The 12,341-nt window shown below is 36.8% G+C and overlaps 1 protein-coding gene across 30 annotated transcripts in view; it reads right to left on the minus strand.

Annotated features, from left to right (window-relative positions):
- Window positions 1–12,341, minus strand: part of APC (APC regulator of Wnt signaling pathway) — a 121,073-nt gene that overhangs the window by 7,940 nt on the left and 100,792 nt on the right. For 26 of the 30 annotated variants that reach the window (XM_081505735.1, XM_081505729.1, XM_081505724.1 and 23 more), the window contains 4 exons: window positions 8,166–8,305; window positions 7,365–7,442; window positions 6,717–6,833; window positions 1,229–1,443 (listed from right to left, as the gene is read on the minus strand). In XM_081505735.1, coding sequence (XP_081361861.1) covers window positions 1,229–1,443; window positions 6,717–6,833; window positions 7,365–7,442; window positions 8,166–8,305 — 550 coding nt within the window. The remainder of the gene's footprint in view (window positions 1–1,228; window positions 1,444–6,716; window positions 6,834–7,364; window positions 7,443–8,165; window positions 8,306–12,341) is intronic. The other 4 variants (XM_081505739.1, XM_081505736.1, XM_081505737.1 and 1 more) reach the window with 1 other exon arrangement.

Below are 12,341 nucleotides of genomic sequence, written 5' to 3' on the forward strand. Positions count from 1 at the left end.
TAACAGAGTTTCTCAGTTTACTGAGTATAAATATATTATGAAATCTTAGCTGAACAGGGACTCTGTAGTAATTTAACATCTGGGTGGGTTCCACAATGTTGACAACAGAGGCATCTCAGAAGTGGTAGAGAGAAGAATCAATTGATAGATCTTTACAAAGTCAGGGAGCACACTGTAAGCTCAGGTCAGCAAAAGGACTTTTAGATAATCTCTCTGGTTTGATTTTGTGATACTGATATTCCCCCTTATAAGTGGTCTTGGGCAAATTGTGTGTGTAGTTTTTCTAAAAATAAAGTGAAAGTTTTCAAAACATTTAAAAGTAACTATACAAACCAGAGTTGAGAGTCAGCATAATGAATGTTAGGATCTGAAGAGCTGTGGCTTCTTTACCTCATGGTAAACTGAGGTTTAATGCCAGCACAGTCAGCTCTCGCAGGCTTTAACCTGCTGGGCAAAAAGGCGCAACACGCTCTAGCATGGCAGCGCTGCGTCCACTGGACACCTGAGTGCTCGCTGAGCTTAAGGCTCTTCCCGGAGAAGAGGGAAACCAAGGCTTGTAGTTTGTGCATCAAAAACTCACAGAAAAGATGTTTACATTCTTTACAAAGCCCTTTGACTACAAGTCCCCCATAGTCTTTTTTTTTGAAAATGAGAGAGGAACAACACAGGATAAAATAAATAAATACACTGTGAAAGATACTACATTTTCGTTGAGATAATGCAAAGGCTCAAGTTCTGAAAACGTATGCCTTGCATCTGAGGTGCTCTGTTAGGTTTCACAGTTCTAATAAATTGGATGAATGGCTGTTGGCTGAAAAACATTTTGATTACTGATGTTATGGCTCCACTAGAAAAATGTGAATCATTGTACTTTCTGGATCATAACCACAAGTTTTTTTTTAATAACCTCATATTCCCTTAATACATACTACATATAGGAAAGGATTTTGTTCTCTGTCATACTTATGGCTTTCATTTTTTATTCTACACATGGGTTATATCTCTCAAGTATCACTGGTTTATTTTTAGGCATCTTTATGATACTATGAGCTTTTATTAGCATAAATGTTAATGAATAAATGAGGTATTAATAGTTATAGTTTCACTGTCATAAATGTAATTGGCTCAGAACTTGCATAATTACATAAAACACTGCTCACAGTTAAGTTATTGTGAAAATATGAATCTTACAAATTCATTTAAAAGTAATATAAAACTCTGTATTTACCTGTGGTCCTCATTTGTAGCTATCAAGCTGGATACATTCCGTAATATCCCACCTCCACTTTCAATAATGGCTAAAGTATTTGTCTGGCTGCGATAAGTGAGAGTGCCAACCAAAAATGCAAGCGCACCATCTACAGCACATATGTCAGCTTTATTCTCAGTGCAGTGTGCTGACAAATTCCATAAGGCACTCAATACACTTTTGAGGGTTGATTCCTATCAGGAAACAGAATATATGTCATCTAGTTAAGAGTTGTAACTATAACTCTTAGAACTTCTATGCTTACTTCTATAGAGAAAGCTCTCTCTCTTTGCCCATCCTTTACTGGTAAAGCATTAGGAACTCCTCACTTAAAAAAACTTTCGTAAAATACCAAACAGAACTTAAGACAGTGATATCCCCATGAAACAAGCAGAACACAATATTAAAACAATTACCATCACATTCATCTAAACAACGTGAAATGTTTAGATGGTGCACACTTATCTCACAGAAGCTTATATTAGAAAATGAAACAACTGATGTGCATTCTGAAAAGATAACATTTTTAGGGTAATATAAACTAGAAAAAACCCTCTATATGCTCATTTGAAAAGATATCCAGACCCATCATTAAACGAAAAGAGCACGGTGCAGAGAAGTATGTACAATATTGTTTGTATAAAAACACACATCCATATTTATGTGTGGTTGATGCAAAAGTAACAATTTAACTTATTAAAATGGAAGCATACTGGAAATACTCCAATTTCTTAAAATCCTCAAAGAAACAAAGTCATAAAAACGAGAACTCCCTGATGTGCAGTGTCCTAGTAAACTGTCCCATTATAACTGCTGGAGGAAACGCTCTGATTGACAATTAAGGACGTTTGGTTAAACCTGCCATGCTCCTGATGTCAGTCTCCTTACTAAAAATCAATCGGAACAAACGGACATTCACTAGAAATCTACTCTGTGCTTATCACAGTTACAGGTACTCTAGAGGACACAAACAGAGCAACTGACACTTGCTTTGAAGGTGCTGTTTACTTTGGGGAAAAAAGACAGTAAAACTATACTTAAAACCAAGGGCTCTAATGAAAAGATTACTGCCATGGGAACTTAAGTCAAATAAATGAAATAATTTTTGGAGGAGAGCAGCTCTGCAGAAAAAAAGACATGTACGTTCAGAGGAGGCAGGGGAAGTAGAATGAGTAAAGGCATGGAAGTGGGAATAAGCAAGGGAGGACTAAATAACAGAAAGAAGATAAAGAAATCAAAGTCCATGTTGGGACATAGTGGGAAGTAAGGTCAGACAGGTAAAAGATGGCCCTGAATGTCATGGCAAACATTTTGGGCCCAACCCAATCAAGAGCCATTGTATTCTCTTCTTCAGGATATTAAATGAATAAAATAGATACTATTTACCAGGAGGCAAAGAAGAAATGCTTTCACCACTAAAGATGTGAAAAGGACAACAGCTCAATTTTAATTATATTGTGATTGAGGAAATGGGACAAAGTATCTTAAGATCAGAAAAAATGGGAACAGTTTAGAGGAGTGAGCTAAACTTAAAACTGACCTAGAAATGAGAGTTGAAGGTAGGAAAACAGAAGTTGCTCTCTTTGGGACTACATGTAGGGGGCCAAGGGTTTTGTTTCAAAGAAGCTTTATAGTTAGAGGAGACAAGATGAAACGATTAGATGTTTGGAGTATAGGTGGTAAAAACAAAGGAAGGAGATTCAGTAAGGTATGTGATCAAAAGGTATTAAATATAGGTACAGGTAGAAAAGTAATACCCTAGTTAAGCTATGAATCTAGATTTTTGTTAGGAGCAAATTTAGAAAGGGCTGAGGAAGATATGGCCAGTTAAGAAATGAAGGAAGTGACTGCTTGACTACTTGTTCAGGGCTTCGGTTGTTACAGGAGAGACTCTCTGAAGAAATTGGAAGAAGCAATGAAAATGAACATTTTTGTTTTTAATTTCAAAATATTGGACTTTTTACAGATAAGTGAAACATTAACAAAGCCTCCTTCTCTACAACCAGTAGAGAAAGCATAGCGGACAAGAGTAAGGGACTAACAGTTTGAGTAAATAACAATGTGCTCTGCAGGTGGAGGAAAGACTCTGTTGTGTAGAAGAGGGAGGGCCAGTGAATGATGAAAAGGATGCAGCACATGGGGAAGATGGAAGGTAGTTTTGGTTCTTGTGGTTGTGAGGAGTAAATGAAGTTGAGAATGAAGAGATGACTAGTTAAAAAGAGAAAGAATGCTCATATTGGCTGTTGCACTGAATGTAGAAAAAGATGGAAAAAAATAAATTCTAATACTGTTAACCAGAGAAGGACCAAACCAGAACTGGATATTATAACTTTCTGATGGGCTAGTTTTTCCAAGATTGGGCTTACATTAAAAATTTTTTTTTTAATTTATTTTAATTGGAGGCTAATTACTTTACACTATTTTAGTGGTTTCTGCCATACATTGACATGACTCAGCCATGGGTGTACATGTGTTCCCCATCCTGAACCCCCCGCCCACCTCCCTCCCCATCCCATCCCTCAGGGTCATCCCAGTGTACTAGCCCTGAGCACCCTGTCTCATGCATCGAACCTGGACTGGCGATCTATTTCACATATGGTAATATACATGTTTCAATGCTATTCTCTCAAATCATCCCACCCTCGCCTTCTCCTACAGAGTCCAAAAGACTGTTCTATACATCTGTGTCTCTTTTGCTTTCTTGCATACAGGGTTATCTTTACCGATTGACTAAATACCATATATATGTGCTAGTATACTGTATTGGTGTTTTTTTTCCTGGCTTACTTCACTCTGTATAATAGGCTCCAGTTTCATCCACCTCATTAGAACTGATTCAAATGTATTCTTTTTAATGGCTGAGTAATATTCCATTGTGTATATGTACCACAGCTTTCTTATCCATTCGTCTGCCGATGGGCATCTACGTTGCTTCCATGTCCTGGCTATTGTAAACAGTGCTGAGATGGACATTGGGGTACACGTGTCTCTTTCAATTCTGGTTTCCTCGGTGTGGGCTTATATTAAAAATTTATAGATGAATTTATGGAGAAATGATCTTTAATGATCTCTCTCTCACCTATGAGAGAGAAATGATCTACTCTTCCTTTACAAGACAGGCTATGTCTTGAAATTTATCAAGATCTTCTTTTACACTTTTTAGTAGGCTGTGTCTGTTAGTCTAACTCTCCTGGTATGTAGCAATTGGTTTGTATGTAGATCTGTGAGGTCCCTGAGTGATAATAAAATGAGCTATTCAGCAGCAATACAAGCTCCAATAATATATACAAAAACATTAAATCTTTCTGAAAAATACACAAGGTTGATTAGAAAGGAGTCTTAAAGTGTTTTGTATAACTTTAGTAAGGTGACCAATAAACTGTACTTTGATCCTCCTCCAATTTCCTCATACCCCTTGTAATCCACCCCCAAACCCAGGCAACTACTGTTCTGATTTCTGACATAACAGATTATTGCAGGTATCAATAGCTCATTCTTTTTTTTTTAATAGCCAAATAATATTCCACAATTTATTTACCCATTTACCTACTGATGGACATTAGAATTTTTTCCCTAGGTTTTGGCTATCACAAATAATCTTTATGTGAATACCTGTGTGTCTTTGTGTAAATTTAAGTTTTTGTTCCTCATGGGTGGCCAGGTTGTATGGCAGATAAATGTTAGTTTTAAAACACTGCCAAAAGTTCTCTCAAGTGGGACAGACAGACCTCAGAGATATTGCAGGTATGGTTCCAGACCACTGCAATAAAGCAAACAATGCAATAAAGCAAGTCACACCATTTTTTTGGTTTCTCAGTGCATATAAAGTTACATTTACACTACACTGTAGTCTATTAACTGTCCAACAGCATTATGTATGAAGATGTACATACCTTAACTGAAAAATAATGCTGCTGGGAAAATGGCACTAAAAGACTTGCTTAGTGCAGGGTTGCCACAGACTTTCAATTTACCAAAAATGCAGTATCTGCAAACTGCAATAAAGTGAGGTATGCTTGTATACCATTTAACTTTTCTGCCAGAAATGCATGAGAATTTCAGCTGTTTAACATCTTTGACAACATATGGTCAATTTTTAAAATTTTAACTAATGTAACACGTGTAATGGTATCTCATAGTTGCAATTTGTATTTCTCTGATGACTAATGATGTTGAGTATATTGTCAAGTGCTTGCTGGCCATTCATAATCTTTTTCTCTAGAGCATGAGTACAAGTTTCTGCTGATTCAGTCATGTTCTAAAGGTATCTTTATGCAAATCCTGAGTATATTTGAACAGTACTGTTTCTCCCAGTTTTGAGACATAATTGACATGTAACACTATTTAATGTATACAGCATAATGATTTAACTTACATACATCATGAAATGATTACCACAGTGAGTTCAGTGAACATCTATTATCTCATATATATACATATGTATATATAGATACACACAAAATTAAAGAAATAGAAAACTTTTTCCTTGTGATGAGCACTCAGGACTTACTCTCTTAAAAATTTTCATATATAATGATATGGTAGTGTTAATAACATTTATCATATTGTATATTACATTCTAGTATGTATCTATCTTATAACTGGAAGTTTGTACCTCTTGACCACCTTTGAACATTATGTTTATAGCCAGTTACTTAACTGAATATTTTTCTTATTTCTAATAATTTTCCAGTTGATTTTCTTGGAGTTTCTAGGTATAAAACAATGTAATTTAGAAAAAAATACATAAATTTAAAAAAAAGCCCCAGACTGAAAAGGAAATTCTGAAGAGAAAAATGTAGGCTCTGGGTCAAGGAGGGCTGGTTGGGTGAAAGGAAGCTCAGATTAGCTAAAAAGACTAGCTTAGCTTAGTTCTTCTCAAATTTCAATTTTTTTTAAAAAAAAAATCAGCTTAGTTTCTAAAGTAGACATCCCACCTGGATAGTACTTCCTTTTGTAAACAAATTATTATTTGATCGATTTTTCATCTTTGGGTCTGATTACCTCTATAAGGTGACTGTCAAAATCTGGGGACTCTGGGAGATTGGGATTTGGGCAGCAAGGAATCAACTGGGGGTGATTCTGTCCCTTTTCCCTTACAGGGGACATCTGGTAATAAATGGAGACATTTCTGATTATTATGACTGAGGGGAGGGTATGTCAGCATTTAGTGGGCAACGGCCAGGAATGCTGCTAAACATCCTACAAGGCACAGATCAGTTCCCCCAAACAAAGACTTACCTGTCCAAGATGTCAACAGAGCTGAGTCTGAAAAACCCCGATTTACACTAGGTCACCCTGTACAGTCTTGTCTGCTTTAATACTTGCAGAGTTTGGAGCAGTCTAAGTCTAGGGATTGGTAAGCTAAGAGGGTCAGAAATTAGTGAGTCTCAGAGGTGGGAGAGGGCAGCGAAAAAGTATCCAAAGATGAAATGCATATGGTAATACCAAATGTTCCCAAAGGTACCTTTTTCACTTCCAAAGCACATTCCATCAGTGCTTTCACACTTCCAACTTCACGCAAAGTCTTTTTACTATTTACATCTGCTCTCCAAGACAGATTCCTCAAAACACTTGCAATAACCTGCAAATGGATCAATTTTAGAATAGTTTGTTTATAAAATTATTTATACTAGTTGCTTTCTTGCTCTTAATGTTAAAAGTAAGAGTGCATGCATGCGTGTTAAGTTGTTTCAGTCATGTCTGACTTTGCAGCCCTATGGATTGTAGCCCACCAGGCTCCTCTGTCCATGGGACTGTCCAGGCAAGAATACTGGAATGGATTGCCATGCCCTCCTCCAGGGGATCTTCCCGACCCAGAGATCAAACCCGTGTCTCTTACGTCTCCTGCATTGGCAGGTGGGTTCTTTACCACAGGCACCACCTGGGAAGCCCAAAAGTAAGAGCAGAAATCTATTAACAAATAAATTTCTTCTTAAAGCTAATATAGAGCCAAAAGGAAGTCTACAATAAAATTCTTTTCCTCTGTTCTGGTGTTAATGTAGCCAAAATTTAAACATGAGATGCTAAATACTGAGTCACAGCTTAAATTAATCTAAATCAGGGTATTAAGCCACTAATATCCAAGAAAAACATGTGGAATTCTTAGTAATACCTGCTGTAAGTCCTCACTTTCAGATTTTAGTTGAGCCACGAGTGCTCTCATACAGCCTTTCATAGAGCAGAGTGTAGCCTGTAAAGTCAAGGATTACACAGGGTTAATAACAAGGCAACCTGGAGCCGTGCTTTATTTTTGACCAGTAAACTTCAAATCAAGTTTCAATTGTCTAATTTTAATCCTAATGATTTACCCATAAAAGAACTAGAACCATAAATTACATAAATGAAAGACAAATACCCTCCTAATCCTTTGCAATATTGATTCCTTTCCTGGCAAACTGGAAAAATAAAGTGAATAAATGATAAGAAACGATAAGAAAAGGGTTTGAATGTAAAGTCTTTTATTTGGATGAAACTAACATGTATCTGACACTTACACCAATCATCAAGATTTCCAGATTTTTGCTATCATTCCCAAGAACAGTATTTTTTTTTATTATTACTTTTTGGCCTCACTAGGAGGTATACAGGATCCCAGTTCCCCAATCAGGGGTTGGACCTGTGCTCCCTATAGTGGGAGAGTGGGGTCTTAACTGCAGGACCACTAGGGAAGTCTGCCCAGGAACAGAGTTTTAAATGTGATTACATAAATTCACTTCTGTGTTCCATCTTTTGCCTTTGTTTAGGCATTAGACTTCAAATGAGTAAGGATATGCAGTGGAATATAAAGTACAGGTTTTTATCAGTCAGTGTTTAATGAGGAGAGTGACAAAAAAGAAAGTCAATGAAAAGTAGTTTGTATGAAAAAAAAGCTCATACCAGAGTTATCTTAAGAAATGGATCTTATAAAACATACCTTGTTGGCTACATCTCCGAAAGTCAAGTTTGTCAAAGCCATTCCTGCATATCGTCTTAAAGTAATACTGTAGTGGTCATTAGTAAGCCCATACATTTCACAGTCCACTTGCAATAATTCTGCAATGGCCTGTAGTCCCCCTAATTTAAAAAGGGCAAGAGGAAAAAGACAATAATCTAAAATAATACAGAGGGGTACCAAATTTATAAATTACTAGAGAAAAATCTCAAAGAATGAGAATATATAGCTTAATTCTGTCTTCAGAATTAAAAGCTACAAAAAATGTTATAAAGCACTCTTGTGTAATATACTTATCAAGTACAAGTGACAACTATTTCATTTTCTGCCAGTTTCTCCACCCTCCAGCCCCCTGTCTTACTGAGTAAAATGAATATTATACTCTATTTACTGCAATACACTGTATCCTGTCAAGGATGAAGAAGACTATTTTCTAATATTAGGTCCTCCTGAATGTAAACTATTAGGACTTTATAAACATTCTTCATTGTCACACACTGTGGCCTAATTCTTTAATATATTTTTATTTCCAAAATAATTTTTAGTGTCATTAGGAATACTAAAACTTCTAAATGAAATAGTGCATGAAGCAAAGCTTATTTTTTTTTGATGAAAAAGAATTACCTGTTCAACTTATTACTAAGCTCTATACAACCATTTTTATATTTTTTCTTTTTAAATTCTTACTTTTCTTTGATACACACACAGTGTCAAATACCAATACTAGGATTTAGTATTTTCTTTCCCCTTGATTCCCACCACTGGGTATACTTAACAATGTCCACAGTGGCCAACAGTAGGAAGGCAAGGAGAAAAATGAAGGGAAAGGGAAGGAAAAGACATAAAGGAAGGGGTAGTAGAAAGACAACACAAAACAGAAGGACAAAAGGTGAGGCAAAATGGTGAGGGAATGAATAAAAATAAACATGGACGGTATTCAAAATATTATTCATCATCAATATTAATCATTATGAAACTGGAGATACTGTTTTGTCAGAGAAGTAGCTAAGACAGAAAAAGAGATGATGAATATAAACAGGTAATTCTTGGATACTGTAAGTCTAAACTGTCAGGTCATTAATCTGAAAGAGGATCTGTACATTATTTTTGTAAATGATCTAGAAGGATCAGTATGCAGAGCAATCAGCAAGTTTGCAAAACAGACCAAGTTCAATTCTGGGTCAAGAATGCCAAGCCAGGGATTTAACTCTTGGAACATTTGTGTAAATCTTTATAACTGGCACCAATGACAGATAAGTCTGAATGTAGGTAAATAAAAATTAATTTGGTTAAGGAAAATCCAAACCATATTTAGGAAGATTTTCCTCCATCCACCCATGATGATGGGAAAGATAAATAGCCCATGAACAAAACAGCCAATGAACAAAACAACCAATGTCTTTATGGAGCTTACAGATTAGCACAGACAGCCATCAAACAACTAATTTAGATGTCATGATTGTGTAGAAGCAAGGGGCATGATAACAGTCAAACCTAACATAGATTAGAAGGATCAAGAAAATGGCTGAGGAACTAAGGTTTAACTTTAGACTTAAAGGATGAATGACTATCTAAAAAGGGTAGAGGAGAAAAAATAAGGAAGCATTTCAAGCAGATAAAATAGCATGTGAAGGGCTGCTGGGCCTGAAACATTAATATACAGCAACAAGGAAAGGGTTACAAGGTGAGGCTACAAAAATGCGTAGAAGCCAGGTAATACAAGACTTTGTGTACCTTACCAAGGATTTAATGCAGGAGAAAAGAATAATCAGATGTATGTTCTAAACAGATTCCTATGATTAAGGCTATAGAAATGATTACAATTGGAAGTGGGGAGACAAGTAAGACAAACTATGGGAAACTAGGAGTGAAGAAAGAGGCTTTGCTTGTGCTGGGGATAAAAAGAATAGCACTGGTGTAAGATGTATTTAAGAACCAGAATTAAAGCAGTTAGCAGATACAGGGCACGGAAATAGAGTCCAAGATGTCTTCTAAGATTCTGGCTTCAGCAAGTGGGTTGATGGGAAGGCTACTGTCTAAGAAAAGGAACCTTGGTCAAGAGACAGTTTTGGGGATGGAGGAGACAGACCGTTTCTGTCAGTTGAGTCAGAAATGTCTGAAAAATCATCTCGGTGAAAATGCTGGAGGAGCAGTATGAAAATGTGTGTAAATCTCAGGAGAGAGGACGTGGATTAAGATGTGAGTTTGATATAAGCAAGGTGAAAAGACAGCCTTCAGAATGGGAGAAAATAATAGCAAACAAAGCAACGGACAAAGAATTAATCTCAAAAATATACAAGCAACTCCTGCAGCTCAATTCCAGAAAAATAAACGACCCAGTCAAAAAGTGGGCCAAAGAACTAAACAGACATTTCTCCAAAGAAGACATACAGATGGTTAACAAACACATGAAAAGATGCTCAACATCACTCATTATCAGAGAAATGTAAATCAAAACCACAATGAGGTACCATTTCACGCCAGTCAGAATGGCTGCTATCCAAAAGTCTACAAGCAGTAAATGCTGGAGAGGGTGTGGAGAAAAGGGAACCCTCTTACACTGTTGGTGGGAATGCAAACTAGTATAGCCACTATGGAGAACAGGGTGGAGATTCCTCAAAAAACTGGACATAGAACTGCCATATGACCCAGCAATCCCACTGCTGGGCATACACACCGAGGAAACCAGAATTGAAAGAGACACGTGTACCCCAATGTTCATCGCAGCACTTTATAATAGCCAGGACATGGAAGCAACGTAGATGCCCATCGGCAGACGAATGGATAAGAAAGCAGTGGTACATATACACAGTGGAATATTACTCAGCCATTAAAAAGAATACATTTGAATCAGTTCTAATGAGGTGGATGAAACTGGAGCCTATTATACAGAGTGAAGTAAGCCAGGAAGAAAAACACCAATACAGTATACTAGCACATATATATGGTATTTAGTCAATCGGTAAAGATAACCCTGCATGCAAGAAAGCAAAAGAGACACAGATGTATAGAACAGTCTTTTGGACTCTATGGGAGAGGGCGAGGGCAGGATATGGGAGAATGGCACTGAAGCATGTAAATTATCATATGTGAAATGAATCGCCAGTCCAGGTTCAATGCATGACACAGGGTGCTCAGGGCTGGTGCACCGGGATGACCCAGAAGGATGGGATGCGGAGGGAGGTGGGAGGGGGGTTCTGGAAGGGGAACACGTGTATACCCATGGTGGATTCATGTCAATGTATGGCAAAACCAACACAATATTGTAAAGTTAAAAAATAGATAAATAAATAAATTTATAAAAAAAAAATGTGAGTATGAAAAACATGGACAGGGAAGTCATGTAGTAGGGCATATAGCCTAGGAAAAGTAGAAGAAAGCCTAGTACAGAGCTTCAGAAAATCCCACTATTTAATCCTTCAGTAAAGGAGAAGGAACTAGAGTCTTGACTAGGAAACAGACCTGGGAGTCACTGTTGACTTAAAGACAGTGGCCTTGTGTACTGATCAGATCGCCAAATGTCGAGGATTATAAAGCAGACCATCAAAGCCATACAGAGCACCCTCTACTTCATGCCTACATAAAATCCTGCCTGGCACAGCAGCATCTGTGACACTGTTCTAAGAAAGTAACATGTGAAATAATCTCAAGAAACTCCCAAGAAGGCCCTTGACTACTTTTGTATGGAAAAACCAAAAATCTTAGGACTGATTCTGAAAACAATGATTAAAGAACAACATGATTAATGCCAATAAAATGATGAAGAATGTGCTAATGAAAAAAGAACATTCAATAAAACTTAGGGTATTAGATAAAAGAGAGAGACCCTTTATAATTTCCAGGAGTTAAAAAGAAAAACTTCTAGTGAACTTTAAGGCAAAGAATCTATACACTTTAAAAATGGATTCACAAAAATATGATGTGAATTCATGACAGATAGGGAAAAAATTGGTTGCCCTAAGAAATACTAGGATGTTTCAAGGTAATGTAAAGGTCACGAGCACATCCTTCCACATTTTCTTGGTGTCTGTGTTAGAGAACAGTGGTCCAGATGAACCAAACATTATCTCGTATGGTATCTCATAACCTTATAGATAGTAGACAATCAATGTCTTCAGGTGACATTTACCAAAATCCTTAAACTTATCAAAACAAGAT

This window comes from Giraffa tippelskirchi, chromosome 7, assembly GCF_054371585.1.
Source record: "Giraffa tippelskirchi isolate mGirTip1 chromosome 7, T2T-mGirTip1v1.2.pri, whole genome shotgun sequence".
NCBI classification, from domain to species: Eukaryota; Metazoa; Chordata; class Mammalia; order Artiodactyla; family Giraffidae; genus Giraffa; species Giraffa tippelskirchi.